Source organism: Bos grunniens, chromosome 25, assembly GCF_055505025.1.
Source record: "Bos grunniens cultivar Pamir isolate PY7600 chromosome 25, Bosgru_T2T1.0, whole genome shotgun sequence".
Lineage (NCBI taxonomy): Eukaryota > Metazoa > Chordata > Mammalia > Artiodactyla > Bovidae > Bos > Bos grunniens.
Genome location: NC_141189.1, coordinates 11,814,354 through 11,837,763, shown reverse-complemented (window position 1 = coordinate 11,837,763; position 23,410 = coordinate 11,814,354). Strand labels below are relative to the sequence as shown.

Here is a 23,410-nt window from a genome sequence, read left to right as displayed (position 1 = left end):
CACACACACACACACAACTTGGCAAAGGCTTTCATGGATATTTTTCTCACAATTATAATATTTCCCCTAAAAGGAATTTGATATGTTATAATCACTAAGTTACTCCTACTGGGAACCTCATCCTACAAATTTAAGAGTAGAAACTGTGAAATCAAATTACTAGTCTGTGGCCACATGGGATTCAGGGTCATTGGCAAAATCTGAACATGTGCTTTTCCACAGCACAGTCTGGGAGCCTGCCCGCCATTCTCATTATCATTAATGTGCTGTTGAGAGTTTAGATTTCCAGACATTAATAACACAACCAAAGTCATTTAGCAAAAAGACTCAAAGACACACTGGAGCCCACAGTTTCTCATCCCAGACACAACTCTATCACCCATTATAGCAGCTTCCCACCAGAGGCCTTTGAAGGGTTAAGCCCCAATCCACATTTCCCCTTTCAAATTTATATTCTCTACTCTTAGATAACAACATTCACAGGAGTTGGAAGCTCCGCAGTAAACTGAATTTTGCTTTTGGGCATGCATAGGCAACAGCAATCCAAAGATAGAGCACTACCCCGGGGTCTTTATCTGAGAGCACAATCAGGGAGCCTGCTAGATCATTTGTTTTAGAATACCAGAGCACTTGTTTTTAAACAAAGCATTAGCCAAGGAAAGAGGTTACAGCAAAAGGAAGCACAAGACCAAAACAAACAAACAAACAAACAAAAAGCCAAACACTGAGAATCAAGGTGGTTCTTTCCACCCTCTTTTAAAGTCTTATTTGCCAGACTGGGAAATGTAGGTAAAGAAGGCTTGCACTGAGCTCTTCCCTTTTTTTTTTTTTTTCCTTTCTTCTTATTCATGTCGTTTTAACTTTAACCTCCAATGGGATACTCAACCAATTTAAATCTAAAAAAAAGAGTAAAACAAAACAAAAAATTCTTGCCCTTCCAGGAATATTCAAATCATGCAAAACCAAAGTCTTAGGATTCTTACACTCCAGATACTTTCCACTTTTAAGAAAACCTTCCAAAAAATAGAAAGATGTCCTCCAGAGTAGGTCAGATAACCCCACAGGCAAACGTTAGCTTCTAAAATGCCTACTACCCTCCTCCCTAGGGCAAAATCACACAGTCCCTAGCTATATTAACTTAGTTCTTCTGCAAGAATGACACAAATTTATCAAAAATTTTAGTTCAGTTTTTTAAAAAATTAATGGAACCAATATGGAGCAGTGGGAAAAGCAGTGACCTATATATTAGGAAACCGGGGTTCCACATAGCTGTCCTACCACTAACCCTGTAGGTCGTACAGAGCAGTTACATAACATGAAATTTTCTAGATCTGTTTTCTCATCTCCAATAAGGTGAAAGCCTAAGGAATATATTAATATATCATCTCTGAAAACATGCACAGAAGTGAGGAGGGATTAAGGAAGGGTTGAATGTACCATTAAAACAACATCAGAATAAAACTCTTAAGAAGCACTGATTCACAGTTCTGTGGTGCAGTGGTTCAGGTCAGGTTCTGAGGCCAGAATGTATGGGGTTGGCCACTTGCATGCTGGGTGACCTTGGGTGTAAACTCTGTAGCTGTTTCCTCTCCTACAAAACAGAGCTCACAGCAGCACCTACCCCATAGGACCACTGTGCGGACTACACGAACTGATTTAAGCAACTAGAACAGTATCTGACACAAAGCAAGCACTCAGTAAACGCTAGTTCTCATTATAATTATTGAATACATCAATACTGAGCTAATGGCAGAAATACAGTTGACAATTAAGTACCTTCATGTCCTTTCTAACCAAAAGGGAGACAAAAACATCTTGTATCTTTGTATGAGTTTTGGCGCAAAACTTCCATGGATCCTCAGAAGTCCCTGCCCCTTATTCTCAAACCTGTTGATCTGGGCAGGTACACAAGTACTAGAACCTTTACTCACCCACACACAGTCCCCAAGGACCCACAGGTGTCCTATCACACTGGGAAAGCCAAAGCTAGACGGAGAAAGTCCTCTGAACAACAATAACTGAAAAAATCTCATTTCCCACACAGCCCTTCACACACTCAAGTCAAAGTTTACTTTAGCAACCCAAAAGCTGATGAGAACAACATATACTTGCTTTCTTATTATTTTTAGGTTCTCTAAAGACTAATGGAATCTAGTTTTCCCTCTTTAGTCAACAACTGTATCTGGTGAAGATGATGATCCAGCAAGGAAATCATATCAACCACTGTTTTCTTCCTTCCGTGTAACCCAAAAGCTGTAGGACTTCTTTTTCAGTACTTTTTTCACTCAAACTTGACATTTTCTTTCTCACGATCCATTTTACTGACTGACTCCAAACCTAATCTCTGGTGCATCCCCTCCTTTCGGGGATCCAGTGGTATTCATCAGTGTCAATTCCTTGACTGCTGTGAAGACTGTGACAGATTTAAGCTTCACCTCTGATTAAGTCTTCCCAGAGATAGCCTGGCCCACTATAGAGCCCTAGAAATAAACTTTCCCTTTCTGCTTTCCTTTCCCTCAAATTTATGAGCACACGGGTGGATTAGGAGATTCTTCCTGAAGCAGAAAGAAAATCAAGTATCATTATTTCTCCAGCATCTTCACTAAGCTTGAACCTTAAGCTGTACATCTATTTCATTCCCATCATGTTAAGCTGGTAACTAATAAGATAAAATTCAATCGATTCCAAAACTCCCTGCAAACTTTACTGCCCCAATGCTTAAACTTCCCGGAAGAAATACATTCATGAAAGCATTTGTAATCAAAATCCTAAGAACCAAAAAACTTAATTTAAGCAAAATGAGGCAAAAGCATTCTGTTTAATGATTCCCCTAGAGGTTTTCTAGGGCACGATCACAGTCCCTCCACACCTTTTGTCTCTGTTAGACACACCAAACAACAATATGACACCAGAATGTAACCCCCAGAATGTCATTTCTGGAAGCCAGGAGTTCTGTTTACCCCCACCCCTCAATGCCTGGAACAGACAAGAAACTCAGTAAACATTCATTAAATGGATGAGTGGGCAGAAGGGGTGTAGGTGCCCCAGTGAATTAATAAGACCCACAGGAGAAGATCAGGCCCAAAATAATCAAAAGTTGACAGCACTTCTGAAAGATGTCACAGCCTCAGATGTACCCACACCCAGAGAAATGGCCACATCTTACTGTACATCTTACTCCACATGTTTCTGATCAAGCTTTGTCTCAGGGGCAAAGAGCCCCCAACTGCCACCCAATAGCTCAGAGCCTTCCTGTAAAGATGCGTGGTTTTGCACGAGAAATCCTGTGTCCCCACTGACCTCTACGGTAATTTTATAACAACTTTCATCCCATCCCAAACACTTCCGACAGAAGCACCTTTGAATTTCTCAGTCCCTTTCTGTTGCCTCCTTCCTAGTCTCTAAAAGGCTTTGTAACAAATATGTAAACATAACCCCAGTTTTTCTCAATTATGGATGGGAGGAAGACAGCATTAGCGGAGGAGCATCCCAGGACATTACCCTTTAGACTCTTGGAAAGCAGGCCACACTAAAAAGCCCAATAGAGAAGATGAGAAATAAAGGCTAGGAGTGCAGTTCAGTAAACATGGCTTGGTAATGGGCATTTGAGAAAACCCAGTGAAGAAAAACTGACACACCCATCTTTAAACAGAAGGTCTCTACCTTGACTTGCACAACACAATCCCCTGGGGAGATTTTATACGTTCTGATGATGGGGTGGGGGCTCCCTCCCCTCTCCCATGGGTATAGGGACTTTTTTTTTAATTCCCCAAAGGATTCTAACGTGCAGCGAGACTGAAGAATCCCCTTACAGATGACTTATAGATGACTCTCTTCCTCCTCAGACAATATACACAAAAATTAGCCCAATTTGAAGAAAGTGCTAAGGTCTGTTGAAGTTGGTGGTGGGGCCAGGGATGTTGGTCATGTGGTGCTTTACATTATTCCGTACTTATAAAAGATTTCATCTAAAAGCCAAAAACTATTTCATAGTCCTATATATAAACACATACACACATTTTTTACACAAATGTATTTTAAAACAAGTTTATCATATACTGGTCCTAAAAACCACATCCTAAGGAGTGCTGGCACTGATAGTGTCTGGGGTTTTTACTCCACTGAGGAGGAAAAAAAACTCAAGACCAATTCAAATGACTCTGCGTATAAAACTGCTTTGTCTGCTTAACCAACAATCCAGCTAAAATCAGCAGAGTTACCAGGACTAAGTCAGACTGGCTATGAGATACTTTATATAATCAAACTCCAAAGTGGGTTGCAGTAAGACAGTATCACTCCCAGGACTCAGCTCTAGGACCATCTTTTTAGAACGGGGTGGGGGCAGAACATATTCTAGTGAAGGTTTATCTATTAAACATGAATGCTTATCCTAATAAGCCTACCCACTTCCTTCTCATCAAGGAGGCAGTTGTTATTAGTCACAGAGTCATGTCTGACTCTTTGCAAGCCCATGAACTGTAGCCTGCCAGGCTCCTCTGTCCATGACAATTTCCCAGGCAAGAATACTGGAGTGGGTTGCCATTTCCCTCTCCAGGGCATCTTCCCGACCCAGAGATCCAACCCTCTTCTCTTCTTTAGAAAGCCCAAGGAGGCAGTGCAGGCCCTGAAATCAGACAGTCTGGGCTCTAATTCTGGCTCTACAACCTGGGGAAGTTATTTAACTTCCCTGAACCTCAGTTTCCTCATCTCTGCCCCTCTCTTTACTCACTCTACTCCTTTTGCAAGTCACTCACACACCAAGTACTCTCCTCCTCAGAGTCTTCACCTTGCTCTTCCCAGGGGCATGCTCTGCCCCTGGCTATCCTCACTGCTTGCTCCCTCACTTCCTTCAGGTTTCTGCTCAAATATCACCTCCTTTAAGAAGCCCCATTTAAACCACATCTGCATACACATACCAGATTCTCACTAACATATCCTTACCCTGTTTTAAAAAACCCTGTCACTACTCAACACAGGATGTATCTGTTTGTGATTTGCAGCATGTCTTTCACCCCTGCTAGGAGATAACCCCTATGAGAGCAGGTATCTATTTCTCTTACAGCACCCACTGCACCGAGAACAATGCTGCCTGCCTCACACAAGCAACTGATAGGTATTTCCTTAATGAGAGAATAATATTTAGTTACCTTTTTCTTCCCAAAGAGAATCTTACCCTTAATATATAAAACAGGTAAAGGTGGAGCTCTGGTTGAATGAGGTCAGGACCTGCCCTCAGCTGACTCAGTGTTCCCTGAGGTGCTCCCCCAAAGATCTGCAAAGTCACTTATTATTAGAAAGGCTCCAAGTCCATGTTATTTCTGTGAGACTCCAACGAGAAATGTTAAATGTGATAAATGACTTTCCATTCTGTAATATCACTGGCAGCTGCATAAAGTACCCTAAAAATTCAAAACATATCACGTCCCAGAACTGTTCCACCCCTAAAACATCTACAGCCAAAAAGCAGTCACATCCTACAATGGGGGGAGGCGGGGAGGAGGCTGGGGTCTCTTTCCATGCCCTGTTACATCATCTCTGAGCCTCTGGGACCTACCGCTAAGCCTCCAGGCTGCAAAACGCTCACTGCTTCGAAGGCGGTCAGGAAGAAAGGGGTGGTGGACCCACATGGAAACAGATGTTATACAATGCAGGATATAAATCTGGGCAACATGGCAGCCACCTGGTGACTTCCTGACTCCACTACTTTAGTCTCTTTTTACATCTAAATGACCTCCTGCCTCAGCCAGCTTTGGACTTACATTCAGGAAACATTCAGGAAAACATAGGGTGAGGGAATAGCATGTCCTAAAAGAACTCTGCACAAAGCATGAACAGTTGGGAGAAAAACCCCAGAAAAGCCAGCTGACTACAGTATCAATATCACCATGAGATCTTACACACAGCTCAAAGACCTCCTCAAAATTGCAGGGAAGATATGAAACATACTCAGCAAACACATAAAAAACAGGACTTTTGCAAAACTCTATCGTCCAGTCTCACAGTGCTGAACTAAGCGAGGGTTACCGGCTGAGAGCACGGAGACCCATCCTCTAACACTGTAATCTAATCCTTAAACTAAAGACAATTTAATGCTTTTGCCTGTCCATATGTTTTCTAATGACGCCATTGCTGTCAGCATGCTACAGGAGTGCTTCTTGGAAGATGGAAGTAATGACAAAGCACATCATTGGGAAGGCAATTATATGCAGTACTAACCATTTTACAATGGCCATATGGGCTGTATTTCAACAATGTAATTTCCAAATCAGCCTGAGCATACATATTTCTCTATCCTTAATCCCAGGTACACCACACTAAATGAAATAAGAGTACAGATGAAATATGGGCAGCTGACTTAGAAATCTGTAACAGAATGCTAAGGTAATGTTCATCTAAAAATAGTAAACAGAGGGCACCCACTGCCCTATTGGTCCTAATAGAAAACATCAGAACAGGGCTATTACAAACCACCTGACAGGCAAGGAACAACACAAGGAAAAGTTTCAAACACACAGATCCTACCTAGTATTCAAAATCTGGGACAGGCCCGAGAGTAAAAAGAGTAATACAGAACTCATATGGTATAAATATATAAAATCTAGGTTTAAGAGATTGCTTTTAAAACTCTGGACTTAAAGGTGTAGAGCCTATGACACTAGATGTTTACAGTTAAATTTCAAAGGACATGCTTTGACTTGGGTCTCTCCTACAATCATGAACTGTTAAAAACTGAAATCTACTATATTTTGGATGCACAAAAGGGTAACTGTGCTCCACTACAGCTGGAGAGAGAACGGAGCAAGACTGCAGGTCTCCGAGCATAATGGTTCTGAGAAGAAACTACCTCCTCTCTCCAAAAAAAGACTTTTCACAGAATTGTTTACTTTGATCTTCATATTTTCACCCAGAAATCTCTTAAGATTTCAGGACTAATAGGGCATGGCATGCGCGCGTGTGTGTGTGTGTGTGTGTGTGTGTTACACCACTCCCTAAGGGATGGTCACCAGGCAGGTCTGAATACCCAAGTACTAGAAGATAAGTTGTGTGGACGCCCAATTTGGCCCAGAGGAAATGAAGAGGGGACTTCTCCAGAAGGTACAGCACTGTAATCACAGTTGGGATTTCCATAAGAAGCAAATCTAACAGTCACACTTATTAGCATACTCTTCGTAGCATAAACAAACCTGGACAGGGTGGAGAGGAGAAAAGGGGTGAACAATTTGCAAATATGCTTAGAATAATGAAAGGAAAACAATGAAGAGGAAATAAATGAGATAAAAGTATCAAGAAAAGCAAGCAACTATTTAGTATGTTCTTTTACCAGAAAGAATAGAGTACCTATTAGTTTAAAAAAAAAAAAAAAAAAAACCTACCAATAAGGTCTGTTTTATTGTAGAATATAATTGATGCTTTTGAACTATGGTGTTGGAGAAGACTCTTGAGAGTTCCTTGGACTGCAAGGAGATCCAACCAGTGCATTCTGAAGGAGATCAGCCCTGGGATTTCTTTGGAAGGAATGATGCTAAAGCTGAAACTCCAGTATGTTGGCCACCTCATGCGAAGAGGTGACTCATTGGAAAAGACTCTGATGCTGGGAGGGATTGGGGGCAGGAGGAGAAGGGGACGACAGAGGATGAGATGGCTGGATGGCATCACTGACTCGATGGACGTGAGTCTGAGTGAACTCCGGGAGTTGGTGATGGACAGGGAGGCCTGGCATGCTGCTTTTCATGGGGTCGCAAAGAGTCGGACACGACTGAGCGACTGATCTGATCTGATATTGCCAGGAGAAGTGCTACTTCCTGGAATAGTTTTAAAATCAGACAAAATATCTAGGAATTTAGAGTAGAAAATAAGCTTATACCCACAGTGACCTATTGACAGGGTGCCAGTCCCTTCTCCGATTTTACACTATGCTCCTGGGGGCTGTTGTGAGAAATCAGCAAGTCAAGTATGTGAAAGGATTTAGTACAGGGACTGGCACACAGTTATGCTCAATATTATAGCCTGAGCCCTTGCCTTCGACAAAGGCTTAAAATCTACCTGAGCTATGTGACCAGGAAAAAGGTCAGATTTTAATACAGCGAAAAACAGTGAGAGGGACTGAAAGAAAGAAAAAGAAGGAAAAAGAATCAAACCAACAACAAATAAGCTACAGATGCACTATATGAGTGGTGTAAAGAACTTCCAAAAAGATGGTGAGGTACTATCCCCTCCCTAAATCTTATTATTAGACCTAGAAAATCCTTTGTAACCAAGACAATTTTCAGCAGCAACAAGGAACAAATACATGTGGTCTACCAGAGTCCCATTTGGGATTCCCTCACAAAATGAATCAGTATTAAAGGAAGAATGGAAGGGATGAGGAGCTTGAGCTTTCAGGTCAGGCAGAAACAACTGCATTTCCTGCCTCTTCTGTACTGACCTTGAGCAAGCTGACTTAACCCCTCTGAGCTTCAGTGTCTTCCCACTCTAAAACGGGGATATCATTCACTTTTTCCACAGCATAGCTCCAATGAGGCAAAGAATGCAAAATTCCAAGCACAATGTCTGGCACAGAGTAAATACTAAGTAAACACTAGCCCCCTTTTCTAAAATTTCTTTTCATGAAATTTTTGTGGAAATAGGTCAACTTTAAATAAGCACTACCTACCTACTGTGCAAGGATTATTGAGTAAAGGAAGCAACAATTCTAAGAGCATCAAATACCCCAGGAAGGATACATGTAGGGGGAATACAGAAACTAAAGTTAGGAAATAGAGGGAAATAAAATAATGGTTACAGGAAGGTAACTCTGGCTCTTTCTTTTCCAAAGTGCCAGTCATACCCCAAGTTTTACACAAAGAGCCATGACAGAGCACATAACAGACCAAGAAAAAATTAACAGCACTTGAACTTCCCATCAGAACCCAAATAAAATACAGAGTAAAGTGTCAGGTCAACACTTCAAAAACACCCTAAGGCTGTCCCCAACAAGCCATGGGAAAATCATTTCAAAAAATGAAATACTCTGAAACCTAAGAAGTAAAGCATTGCTCTGAGGTCAGCATTAAGGTTCTTAATAAGTTTATTATTATTATTACTACTGCTATTATTATGTAGTATGTTGTTGTTATCTTTGACTCTGGAAACAGAATTGTTGCAGATAAAATTAATTCTGGGTTGAAATATAGTTAAAGGTTGGCTTTACTAGACAGGTTGGAAGACTGAGTGATTGTCAAAATATTTAGCAAATTTTATAAAGTGATCAAGGGAGCTAGAACTGTTGTGGATATGATGAGTTAAACACAGTTTTGGAATCTTTCAGATATGACTTGAAACTACTTCTAAACACAGGAAACACTTCTGGAATCACATTATATATTCGATATTTTAAAACAGTTATATTCCTTCAACTGAAGGTGACCTGGAACAATCTGGGCTATTTCTATACTAGCCTAATAAAACTAATTTTAAAACAACTGTCTAACACGGCAGGTTTTAACACTCAGGTGTGAAATCGCACCTCCCAGCACACAGGCTGAATCATCCCCCAGCCTCTCACCTGTAATTATCATTTGCTCCCTCCCCAGGTGGCTCTCAACCAACTCTTAGCTTCCCAGGTTCCTATCTGGAAGCACAAACTCCTTCTGGGGCCTCATATGCTATGAGGGTGAGAGGGAGGACAAAAGCAAGAACTTCATGCTGGCTTAGACGACTTCTGAAAATGCCTCTTTTCAACACACAGCAAAAGAGCAATTTGATAAAATTAAAATACCCTTATGTCACCATGGTTAACGATATGTATTTTTCAAATAAAAAGAGTACGTTTACTTCACAGTTCCTGTAGAGGCCGGCTTCTTCCATTAAGGCCAATTCCAAAAATTTAGCAAAAGATCTTTCATCAGTTGAGAGGGCATAATTAGATGTTTTGATTAAAGCATTTTCCTCCCCTGGTTAGCAAGATATAACAGATGTCACCAACTTCCCCAATAACAATACAGCCCTGCACTTGGCATCTTTACAATTTTAAAACTGAACTGTCATATAGAAAAATTATAGCTGGGGTGTCTCCATACAATCATGACTCTGAAGTGGTTACGACATGCCTGGACTCCCCAATGGAACAGATATGGAAATCATACTCCGTATTCATAGCTGCAAGCTCTCTTTAGCATGCACTTGAAAACCAACCTCTGAAATCTGAATGATGCGGGTTTATTCAAATCACCTCCAATTACTCCTGGAAGCCCTGACCAAGTAAGGTGTGAAACCTGTACAGAAAACGCAAATCTCACAGTTACTTTCTTCTAGGAGTACACGGAGCACATGCAGAAAAGTGTCTCAGGAAAAGCAATGCCCATCTAAAGAGACTGACTCTACCAAAATCCAAACTTCTCTGCAGAGAGGAGAATCATACTTGACTTTCTTTTTTAATCATATTTTTCACAGTAAGATTCCCCAGCGCATTCACCCAACCTCAAAAAATTCAACCTACACCAATTTTGTCAACATATCCGTCCAGGGTGTAACTAGAGATAGACCTGCATTTTAAATGGAAGGCAGCCTCTCTGATTGAAGTTCAACTCAAACATCCTGGTTTAACAACTCCATTAGTGACATCAAGCACAGATCTAAAGATTACTCAGCCCCTTTGTCAGTCGCATGTGTTATTTATAGGACAGTATATCAATCATGTCTTCCCCTTATTATTTCCTACTTTCTGGTCCTAAGCTATTTGGTCTGCCAAATTAATACATTCCATTGCTGCTGCAATCTAAACAATGCTTGATAAAAGATTAATAAAATAGTTGAGTTCTCTGCAACCACAACACACACACCCAGGGAAATTCATCAATGTCTTTTTATTTGCGTATTTGGCTGACTGCCCCCTGCAGCAAATACTTAAGGCACCAATGCTCAGGTATCCTGGTTTACGGTTTGCATTTAATTCAGGGTGTCAATCTGCTTCTGTTTTAATTACATCCATCTTGATATGTTATTACAATCTCATGAAAACTTCTTTTCATTATATGAATGGCTATAAATATATACACATGACAAACAGTTGTTATACATTTTCTGGTTCAGCAATAAACAGGCAAGATGCCTTAGCCAACACGTCACGTGGATTTAATATTTTGAGTCTTTCTTCTTGAGAAGAAAAGTTTGACTGAGTCTTCAATTCAACCATACTCCAAAGTTCACTTGTTTCAAAAATGTTCTGCTTCCAACGCTGGTAAGTTGCTCTGAGCCTCTGAATCACCAGGCTGAAGAAAATATTCTACCCTCAAAAAATTACATTAAAATTTTCAGTGGGCCGACATTAAGATCATCTTACATCCAAATAATTATTTTATCTGTTGGATATTCAAGGATGAGAAACTCTCATATCATCACCCTAATATTTGTTTTTTCTTTTACATCCTCATTATGGAGGGGAGGGAAGAGTGTTAAAAAAGACTAATAATGGACCTGCAGAGAAAGGCCAACCGTGCACTGGAGGAAACCAGAATGCTTTTAAAAGTTTCCTGATACTGAGCAACAATCAGAACATTTCTTAGAAAAATTGGGAATCTTTACAACCATGGGTGATCACCCTCATTTGTGGTATTTTTTTTTTTTCAGCCTTCCAATTGACTAAAGAAAAGCAGACAGTCCCCTAGCTTCACTGGATACCAGTGAGAGCCTCTAACTCCCAGTGTGATCTTAAGCAGGACAATTAGCCCCTCTGGGCTGTGTTTTCATTTGCAAAACGAGAGGTAGAACTACAGCATTTCTAAAGACAAGTTCTGTGCCTCTAATGCTGCTCTGGCTTAGAAAGCACATCAGTCAACAATAGCTGAAGTGAAATGGATCAAAAGGCTGCTCTGAAAAACTTGAGGTCCTAACTTTAGGACAACACCCCCCTGAGGACTGTAGCTCTGGGCATTAGTCTCAAAACTGTAATTTTCCCAAATAAATTGATCGGCCTAACAAATGCGGCAGGAGCAAACTTGGAACACGCAGCAATGCAAGATACTAAATGCCTGCTTCCCCTTTTGCCCCAGAGAAAGTATATGGTCACTTGGAACTATAAAAAATCATTTCTTAGAATAGCACAATTCAGGATCTTCGTTATTTTTGCTCACTGAACATGTATAGGGAGAGTGGGTGGAACACTGCAATTTCTAGTATGTGGCTGGAAAATAAGTGATAACCTAATGCTCAACTATTGTTCCATCTACATCTTTATCTCCTGAGGGTTTGGGTTTTTTTTTCCCCCTTCTCTTAGTTTCTAACTATGGAAAACTATTCACTAAATTGCCAGTAACATTTAGCTAGAAAGCACAGATGAACAGAGAACCTAGCAAACAACAAGTCTGTTTCAGTATAACTATCAAGAAATCACTGCAATACCAGACTCTCTTAAATCCTCTTTACAAGCTCTAAAATATCACTGCCATGAGAAACTTTGCATAAATTCAGAATGAACTTGGTGGGTTGTGCTACAGACGAGGGTAGGTGTGGAGACAAGGAAAACAATATCCTGACATCCCTCAGGAACCATCACCACTTGACCCTGGCATTGACATAAACCCTGTCCCAGACCCAGTGTGAAAGTATCAGATTTCATCCATATAATCTGTTTTCACAGGCTGTGTTTCCGTATGTAATCCAGGTCATTTCAAAATGCTTCAGTTAACAACAACCACACAGTATCTGTCTGCAATTTAAAGGCTTTCTGCCAAAAGTGAATCCCAACCTGCATTAGCCATTTTTACTTTACTTACAAACTGTGGGCTTTTTCCTTCTCCTCTTGTGACTCCATTTTACTGCACTTGGGTTTTCCTGGATCCAGAGATACGGCACTACAAGGTATGGTGGCAAATCAAAATGACAAAACGTTGCATGTACTTGGTCATTTATGGTATTTACTCAGGCACACTCTAACCAGAGTTCAGAAATGAACGAGAAATTAGAATGATGAGCTGATAACAGTTCAGAAAACTGAAAACTGAGAAATTTACCCTCACAGTACTAACCTCAGAGTCCCTCAGACTGTCAGTGTTCAAATAATGAAGGTTTGGAATTTAAAGTGTCTACATTTCATTCAGAACTTCATAAATCCATTGCCTTTTATTAACTTGCATTCATAATTTTGATGATTCGGCCTCAGTAAAGGAAGAGGAGAAAGAAAGGAGGGAAGTTGCAAGGGAGAGTGGGAAGGAGGCAGGCAGGCAATGGGTGGTGGGGAACCTACTGGACCCTAAGATGAGACTGACACGTGCACTAGGAGGTGAAATGGAGAAGGAAATGGAAACCCACTCCAGTACTCTTGCCTGGAGAATCCCATGGATGGAGGATCCTGGTGGGCTACAGTCCATGGGGTCGCAAAGAGTCAGACACGACTGAGCAACTTCCCTTCCCTTTAGTAGGTGAAATAAAAACCTATAAAGACAGCAACCATACCAACGATTTCAGGCTACAATTCCCCTTGCAAAATATGGAACCGAGACTGGAAAGGCCTGGCACACAGAAGCCTGTGCTTGCCTGTGCTTAGCTGCTCAGTCCAACTCTTTGCAACCCCATGGACTATAGCCCACCAACTCTCTGTCCATGGAACTTTTCAGGCAAGAATACTGGAGTGGGTTGCTATTTTCCTCCTCCAGGGGATCTTACCAACCCAGGAATCAAACCTGCGTCTCCTGTATCTCCATATTACAAGCAGATTCTTTACCCCCTGAGCCATCATAGTCTCTTCCTAAGCAAGCAAAGGAACCCAGACGAAGTGAAAGCCACCCCTCCCCTCCTCAGTTACTAACAGCATCAAGAGGAACCTATTTTCTGTGACCTTAGACAGAAAGGTACTGCCTGCATACCCCCTACCCCGAAGGCTTATTAGAAGAAATGAAGGAAGAACACAGTTTAAACCTAGAAGAAGGAACACAAATTCAGGGTCTCAACAGCCTTTAATTCTATGCCCCACTTCTAGGAAAGAAAAATCTGCATTCATCTATTCATGGAACAGGTACACATTGTGTAAGAAAAACTTGTTCTGACCCAGCTAAATGTCCCTAAATTAGTTTTGATTAATTCCCATCCTGGTCTTCCAAACTTCAATTATTTGAGAGTTTTTAAATCTGACTTTTCCCCCACAACTTTCTCAAATGAATAGCTGCTATTCCATTACCTTTTCCCTGTATCAACAAAATACTGGTTTTAATCCTGACCCTGAAAAAAGTGTTGTTTCTAGAGAGAAAAAATAGCATGAGGCACTTTTACAAAGTTAGACTACATTTAGTATATTAGTGTATTACAGCATAGGGGTAAAATAAAATGTAAAAACACTAACCCACCATCCGCCCTCCACACACACACACACACACACACACACACACACACACTCTCTCTCTCTCTCTCTCTCTCTCTCTCTCTCATTTGCTCATTCCATATCAAAAAGTGCAGCAGACCTTATGTCCAAAGGCTTTCAAATTTAGCAAGTGGAACCTACATTATTCTTTAGTAGCTGCTCTCAACTATATGTTTTTTTAAGCTTGGGGACTTTAATCCTAGCATTCTCTCACACTACATAATTGTCATTTATTTTTGACAGCAAATAGAAATGTTGTATAGGATCTTAGAATCTTTTTATCACCTCAATGCTCCTTGAATCTCCTAGAATCATATTGAATGTTCTTTTTTTAACCCTTTTTCAATGGTGAAAGCTAGAGGAAAACACTCTCAGAAAGGATCAAAGGCTAATCACTGACTCTGTGATTCAGTTTTTAAATTTACTGATTCATTTATACCCTGTCTACTTCCAAAAAAGATATAAAGCAATTCATCTCAACAGCTAACACAAAGTGCCTGGAATCACCATATCGCAATATTCTACCTCATCTCACATAAATACTCCTGAAGTGATGCTCTGCCTTGTACAGTGAAATACTGAAATTCAGTTAAGTATAGTAAAATAGTTGACTTCATAACCAAGCATGTTATTCACAGTCCTTTTTCCTTCTATAAACTTTCTTACCACTTAGGAACGCCTCAGATCCTAACGCTATGCAAACTGCCCAAAGTGAAATGCTGGAACTGACCCATTTACTCCATAGCACCATCCCAAACTTGCCAAGATAGGAAGCGAAAAACGCAACAAAAACACAGTTCCACAGCAGACGAAGGGTTCTGACCTTTCTTGAACGAACACTTCATACATAAGCAAGCGAAAGGCAGATAATTTAAAACCTTTATTTTAACATCAGTGTCAACCTCCTTTCTCATCCAGCCTTCTTTCCCAGCTTGCTAAAAAGCAGCAACAGAAGAAACCAGAAGGAACCAAGACAGGATAAAAACTCCCTCTGGCTGGAAGGTAGCTTGGTAGCATTAGAACTGGGCTACTATCACACTGAAAGGACCATTAATGAAAACCACTCACCAATATTCACTTCATGGTGGGGTTGCTAACAATCAATGAAAGGGCTGACACGGGGCAGGAAAAGGAAGGAGGAGAAATGGACTAATCATCATTATTTACATCTCTCATTATTTAAATCTCACACTCCCCTTGCCACTCCCACTCAAGCAGCAGCTTCCACCCTGATTTCAAACTTTTGTGCCTGGTTTTCAAGTTGTCTATCATCAGCCAACATACTCAGAGATTATCAAGTTCCAAGATCTGGAAGGGACCTTTGAGATCTTTTCCAGCAATTCCCATACTGGATTATGAACTACAATGACAAGAATGAAAGTTCCCTGTGGTCAAATATTAGGAAGTAAGTCACATTACATCTCTTTCTCTATCATTCAAAACTTACATACACATTACAAAAGATTTCTAATCCTTGCAGAACAAGTTACCCCATTTAATTCTGTCTGGCCCATCAAGTTCCAAAATTAACTGAGCGAAGAATTGTATTTCTTGGTCTGGACACAACCTACGAACACCTGGAGAACTATGTTTCCCTCTAGCTTGGGTATCTTTGCTTTAAAACTACTTTAAACCTCTCAACTTGTGCAAAAAGAAAAGGATTCCTTTAGAGAGTAGCTTCCCAATATCACTCAACTAGTTAGGACAGCCTGGCCTGGAAGGTGGCTACACAACCACTCTTTACTTACACCATTTTGTTCTCATTTCTACAGCCCCTCAAACCCTAGTCACTCATTTTGTTTCTATGTCTTGTTCACCATCCCCTCTTCTCAGAATCCCCTCCCCAATCCTCACTCTCTCTCTCTCTATGCAAATCACTTCAACCTACGAGGACCCATATATTCTCCAGGAAGCTGCTCAAATACTTCAGCCTATCTCACTATTCCTTCTCTGAAAGCTTACTGCACTTAGTTGGAATAAGGCATTTGAGTGCCTGTTTCAAAACTGTAAGTGCTAGACTTAATTTACCAACTGAACTGCACACTCCTTCAAAGATACTATATATATATATAACACATATTATTATATATATATAGACTTCCCCCACTTCTAGAACCTTGCACATATCACACACTCCATAAATATTTGCTGAATGATACAAGAAACATGATTAATATTTTTTTAAACTGAATAAGTGAGATTTGACCACAGTAAGTTATCAGAGCCTGATATGCTCTAAGTACATCAAATTCTGTACAGCCTACTTACACTATCAATGTGTGGGTAAGCCCTGAAACACAAAGGAAATGAAGACCCCATGAAAGTCTTGGTTTGATCCTCCATCCACCAGAAATGAGTCTTCCTTCATTTTTACAAGCCTGCAAAGCTCCAACTGGCCTCCTGTCTGTTAATCCCTCCATTTCATCTCTGCTTCCCTTGGTCAGTTGTATATAAGGAGGCTCCCCTAAGAAACCAGGGCACAAGAGCCAAGTGAAGGGGAAACAAATGGATTTGCAGGTTTTCAGCCATAGTGTTCATATGGCTTCCTAATCAAGATTACACAGAAAAAAAAAATGCAAATAACAGAAAGGCAATATCATCTGGCACATCAGGGTACACTGGCAGTACTAGATCCCAACATTCCCATTTATACTTTGTTTGCTGAAAACCACTTTTTAATGAGGCTTGATATCTGGGGATAGTCACTCTCATTCAAAGAATATTCAAGTAAATAGTACCATACCAAATGATAATAGTGCTGCTCAAATGCATAATGAAAAGAACACCATGTTCAACTTTAGCCTCCTCACTTACCCTCTTATCTTCTATCACAAGACTCTTCACAATCACATACTTGAACTTCAGGGCACAATTACTCAAGACAAGTGTCCCTGCAGAATACGAAACTACCTCTGCCAGTTTCACTGTATAAAGTGTGGGACTTCTCAAACTCTGTCCAAAGCTTTCATCATTTTAAATAAGAATCCAACAAGAGTGAAAAATAAATCCACATAAAAATTATGGTTCTCATTAGACAAATTTCTTATTTTTCCTCCAGTATTATGAGTAAAACCATTAGTCTGGAACAATTTTATTAGGACATTTCACTATGAGTTAGGAGCCTCTTTCTTTTTAAAGGGAAGTCAAAATCAGCCACTCAAGACAGAAACCAAACCATGGAGTCAAATGATGTGTCCATTAACACCAAAAGTATACACTCCACAGTTTGCTAGCTACTAGTAGCTCTGAATCAAGCCTAAGTTTAAAAGCCTCGCTATGCAAGCCAATATTTCTGGTTTCTTATCACAACATCATACTAGCAGCAACTCTAATGATCCGTGGTGACAACTGCTTTCATTTCTAGACACAAAAACATAGTATGTATTTAGGATAATTCTTATCATACATGATAATTCTTAACATTTACAAGTACTCTTGTATTATACATTCCTGTCCAAGTTCATAGTTTAGCTGCCTGTTTCCTAACAAACCCTCACATTTCTTAGTGATAATTCAGTAAATCTTCCAAACTGAGGACAACAGGAAACCAGAGATTTTAATGATCACCATACACATATGCCTGACTATGAAGCATGGACACAGATGTGATAAGCCACAAAGAGATCTATGCTGTCCCACAGAACCAGATATACATGATGATTTTTATTCCCCACTATATATTTTTTTAACCTGAAAAGTATATTTGCAGCTTTCCTACAAAAATTGGGACTCCTAAACATAAATGCATGTGAAGATATTTGATATTAGGGATCTGTTGTTAATTCACCTAGGTGTGATAATACTATGAGTTTGGGTGTGTTTTTTTTTTTTCCCCCGAGTCATTACCACTTAGAAAGACAACTGTTGAACCTAGGTGGTTGTGCACCTTGGAGTTTGTTATACTGTATTTTTGGATATGTTTACATTTTTCTGTAAAGTTTAAAGAAACTTTTTTAAAAGTTAGACCTGTATAACCAGAGATATGCAAATGATATTCAGATATGAAGGTATTATAATATTCAGCTAACCAAAGTAACCTGGGTTTTGAATCTAGAAAAACAGCAGAAAAATAATCACAGCAAGAAAAGGAATAGTATTAATGGTACACTTCAAACTTGGTCTTCTTTAAAAATTAGAAGTTTTTTACACCCAAAAGAAACTAGAATGGGCAAATTTTCTGTCAAAAGCCAAATGGATAGATACACAAGCCCATCAAGTATTTATTAAAAGTAAAACCACCAAAAATAACTGCATGTGCTATATTTATCTTTACTTGACCTTCAAAAAGGTTTGTGGAAATCTGCAGGCCCCTCTTGCTTACTTACTGTGAGGGGCCACACAGAGCCCAGGATAACCATGCTGGCAGCAAAACCACTTGTAAGCAGCTCTTACAAACAGTGTCCTAAACCAACCACTGATAACAATCAAATTTTAGGCAGCACTTTCTAATTCACATACTAGAATACATACTACCATTTCAATTCCTATTTTAAAGCGAGAGAGAGACAGAGAGAAAGAAGTCACACTGTTCAGTACCCTCCCCACATTGGCAAAGTTGAAGCCACAGTTAGAATTATCCTAATAAGTGGTGAGCCTCAACACTCAAAAGAACTATGTAAGATCCATTTTAGTCAATAAAGTACCAGTTCTAGAACCAGAGGATAACTGATTCAATCACTAATATCAAAATCTATGGCCACCAACACCACCACTCTCCATTCCTCCCCAACCACTGGCCACCATCCACCACCATAACCACCAGGAGCCCAACCAAAAAGCAGTTCAAACAGAAAAGAATAACCCTAACAGGAAGGCTTCCTTTCAAAAAATGTTTAAACTTGACACCCAAACACACACACACACACACACAGCAATCTAAACCTGCACAGTTACTGCATGTGAGATCTAAGCTGTCATCAACAAAGATTGCATTTGAGCACTGCAAACAATACCATAATAACAGCAATAACCAAAGGGAAAGGGAAAAGTTTCTTTCAGGAACCTCACACCATCACATCAGGTGCAGGAAACCCTAGAAACCAACTCCTATCTTGGTTTTGTGCTTAAGAAAGGTGGACCAACTCTGCAGAATCTCCAAGCGCCTGTGTGTGTGGTGTGTTGGGGGTGGGGAGAGGAAGATGGGGGAGGAGAAAAGGGGGTTATTTATACATGCCAGTGACCCATGCCAGTACCAAACCAGATCCGTCCAGGTGAAGAGAGTTTCCCTCTGACCCCCGGACAATCTCCCTCTACTTGCCCCCCTCCCCACCAACACCCCCAGGAGCCCTTTAGCTGGCAGGAAAATGTGCATTTGGAAATCAACGCTGCAGGTGCCCAAGGAATAAAGAAAGATACACACAGATATATACACACACACAAAGCCAATCAGAAAGAAAAAGAAAACACAAAAAAAGGAAAAGGAGAGGGACAATTGGGTGACAAGCCCTTCAGATACCAGCTAGGATTTTATTCTTTCCTCCGACCCGTCCTCCCTGGTGGACCTTTTACTGTCTTTTAACCGAATTGTTCATATACACACACATGTGCATGTTATGTGTATAAATAATATTACAATTAACCCTTTCCGTAATAGAGCCCCGAACGGAATACTGAAAGATATTCCATCCTTTCCTCTCCTCCCTCCTCTCCTCCCTCCTTTCTCCCAACCAGGAGAAAACGCCCCCTTCCCCAGCTTCACCAAAAAAAGAAAAGAAAAAAGGAAAGAAAGAAAAAAGAAATGAAAAGAAAAAAAGAGGGGTAGAGGAAGGGGGCAAAGAACCACAAAACCCCGTCAGTCTCCGGTCCCGAGGACACCCAGGAAAGGTCTGTACTACACAGACACACACACACAGGGACATATGGCTCTGTAGAAAGCACACAGAGAACCGTCCACAGGCGCCCCAAACCCAGCAAAGAGACTTCCACCAGCCAAGAAGCCATGATTGGGGAGGGAGAGGAGGAAGCAATAAGGGCAGAGCTCTCCGTGGAGGGGGGCGCATTGTTGTGATGCCTGAACCCCTTTCTTTCTGCCCATCTGCTGTGGAGGGGGTGCGGGGAGGAGGCGCAAGGGGAAGGCGAGCGAGAACGAGGAGACCAGGAGACCAGGCACGGCTTGGCGATTCCCTCCTGCTGCCTGTCTACCCGCGCCCCCAGCTACCCCCCCGCCCCAACAATAAGACCTCAGCCTAGACAGACAGACAGACAGCCAGACCGACCGGAGCGCGGCGGGGGGAGGCAGCAGAGCCGAGCACAGCCGAGGAGGGAGGGGGTCGTGCCTATAAAGGGAAACCGGGGGGGAGGGGGGTCCCCCTTACCTCCAGCGCTTCAAAAGTGACAAAGCTGGTCATGGCAAATCCATCAATGATGTCCTCTTCGGCCGAGGTGGACTCTCGCCGCTTCCTCCGCGGGGGTCTGGGCCGGGACGGGGCGGAGGACGGGGGCTTCCCATTGTCTTCCTTGTCGGAGCCCGACGACGAGGCGAGCGAGGGCGCCCGGGTCCGGCCGGCCCCGCCGCCGCCGGCCGCGCCGGCCCCCAGCCCGCCCCGGGAGCGCCTCTCCCGGTCTCGCTGTGACCGCGACCGCCGCTTTTTGCGGAGTCCATGGCCCCGCGTCGGGCCATCCATGGCTCTGCCGCGCCGGGGTCTCCCCGCTCGCTGCCTGCCCGCCACAGGCTCCGGCCGCGGCCGCACAAAAAAATTGACACCAACCCCTCCCTCCCCCTTCTCGGCTTCCCTCCGCCCCGAGGAGGGCGCGGGGGAGACGGCGGCCGAAAGAAGGGAGAGTGGGGAAGAAAGAGAGGAGAAAGAAAAGGGGGAAGGGGCGGAGAGAGGGAGGAGGGACGGGAGCGAGGGCGAGAGGCGAGGAGCCCAAGTGCGGGGCTGCCCACAGCACCGAGGGTCGGAGATTCCTGTGAGCAGCGCCGAGCAAAGTAATGGCTGAACACACAGGTCTCCTTTAGAGGGGAAAAAAAAAAATAACTCACCAAGCAGGCAATAAATCAGAATAGCGGAATGCTTTGATCAAGAGACTGGGAGGCTCCGGGGAGCCCTCCCCGCAGCCATTCTCCGCCGCGCCCCCCGCCCCCCGAAAACGCCTGCCCGCCCCCCGCGACTCCAAATCCGGCCCGAAAAAGGTCGCGGGAAAAGTGGGGGCAATGAACTTCACCCGCCCCTCGCGCAGGAAAACACCCCCGCCGCCTCTCACACACGCCTCAGAGAAAACTCACTCCCTGGCTCCAAAATTTTTAAGAAATGCATCCAGGGGAGGCCAAGGCTTCCGAGGGACCTGAGAGGGACGAGACCCCCCAGAGAGGGGAGCATAATAATGAAATAATTAGGAGGGGAGAGGGCGAAACTGGAAGCGGTGGAGGAAGGGAAGGAGGATGCTGGAGCAGTTGTGGGGTTTGCTTTTCGGGCTCGGAGGGGGAAGGAAAGGGAGATGAAAGAAGAGAAGAAACAGCCCCTGACGCTGCCACCCACCTCCCCCCACCTCAAAAAAATATTTTTTCCAGTCCCAAAGAGGTCACCCTTCCTCAAAAAAAGGGAGGGGGGCAGTCAGTCAGTCGACGAGGAAAGCAGAAAGAAATCTCCAGCGGGAGAGACGCCGGTGTGCCGCCGCCGCCGCTGCCTCTTCTCTTCGCCCAGCCTGAAGGGAGAAGCGCGGCCAGGAAGCGCCGGGAACGCCGCTCTCGCCGCCGCCGCTAACGCTGCCACAGATGCCGCCGCGAGAGCCCCGATCCGGAGGGTGCACGGCGTGTCCGCGGGCGGCTGCAGCGGGAGCCCGGGCACGGCCCCATCCTCCGCCCGCCCGCCTCGCTCAGCTCCCGCTCCTCCCCCTCCGCGGCCGGCCCACTGCCGCGCCGCCGCCGCCGCCCGCCTCAGCCCAGCCCGGCGCCCGCCCGCGCGCGCCGCGCGCACGCGCACCGCCCTCCCCGCGCCTCGCTCGGCGCGCGCTCCCGCCCCCGCGGCCCCGGCCGGCTGGATCACGTGGCCGGCCGGGCTCCCTCCGCCCCCGCCCCCTCCCCAGTTGTAGAGTGTGTAGAAAGCACAAGGCTGGGGGCTGGCCGCGCTCGCGAGCCCAGGGCATGCGCGCTGGGGCGGCCGGGCCTGCGCACTGGGGGCGGAGGCGAGCCGGGAGCGGGGCGTGAGGGCGGCTTGGGGGCGTGGAGGGGTCAGTTAGCTCGGGGTTTACTGCGACCCGCCAGAGTTGGCGCGCGAGGGTGTGGGAGCCGCGGAATGTTCCCGCCAGTCGCGCTGGGGACGCCGTGCGGGCCGCTGTCACCAGTCTACCCCGCGCGCCCAGCTCCGCGCCCCCCGCGCGCTCCTCGGGACACTTGTCCTTGGACCCCCTACCCCAGGCCCGCGGGAGGCGCTCGGGCCGCCTTCTCCAGAGGCCCCTAGGGTGTTTTCCTAGGGCGACTTGAGCAGCGAGGGAAGGAGGGATTTCAGAGAGGGGTTACGGGGGGGTGGCGGAGGGAGTCCCCCAGATGGGGGGTTGCGACTGCAAGCGATAAAAAAGCTAGCGGGTGCCGAAGTGCGGACCTCTGCTCCGCTGGGGGGCACTGGGTGGGAGGCCCCACCGCAGAGTTGGAAACTTTGTTCCCACGTGGTAGCACAGCGAGTGGCCGAGTGACCCAGCACCCGAATGACCTCTGAGCCCTCCTAGCCTGCGGGGTTGGGGGGCGGGGGGAGCCTAGAGACGCGCGAGCGGGGAGCGAGCGTCCAGGGACCGAACTTGAACCTCGACTGCCGCCTCCGAGAGGGCGCGGAGGCGGGGCTGGAGGGGTGGGGACCGCCCCTGACCGAGGACCCGTTAGACACGCAAAACGCAGCCCCTGCCACAGAGGAGTTCCTTTATTTGTGGAGAAGGGAGAGGGGTCCCTGCTTTTCCTGTCACTGTGCTTCATCCTGCCGCAAAGTAGCTAATGTTTATAAAAAACTTGTATTAAGAGTTGACTGCAGCCCAGAATCAATCAACAAATGCGACTAGCCTTTCTAGGTAATATAGCTGTACATTTTTCGGGGCACTGGAATTTCTGATACGGATCAGAAAGACGTCGACAGTCCTTTCTCCCCAGCC

At 44.0% G+C, this 23,410-nt stretch overlaps 1 protein-coding gene across 14 annotated transcripts in view; it reads right to left on the bottom strand.

Annotated features, from left to right (window-relative positions):
* The window catches only part of AUTS2 (activator of transcription and developmental regulator AUTS2), a 1,218,095-nt gene extending 1,195,918 nt beyond the window's left edge, over positions 1–22,177 (bottom strand). For 5 of the 14 annotated variants that reach the window (XM_086374650.1, XM_086374654.1, XM_086374651.1 and 2 more), the window contains exon 1: positions 20,647–22,167. In XM_086374650.1, the coding sequence (XP_086230776.1) occupies positions 20,647–20,955 (309 nt within the window). In that variant the 5' untranslated portion in view covers positions 20,956–22,167. Of the gene's footprint in view, positions 1–20,646 lie in introns of all 14 variants that reach the window. The other 9 variants (XM_086374652.1, XM_086374656.1, XM_086374658.1 and 6 more) reach the window with 3 other exon arrangements.
* Positions 22,178–23,410: the final 1,233 nt, after the last annotated feature.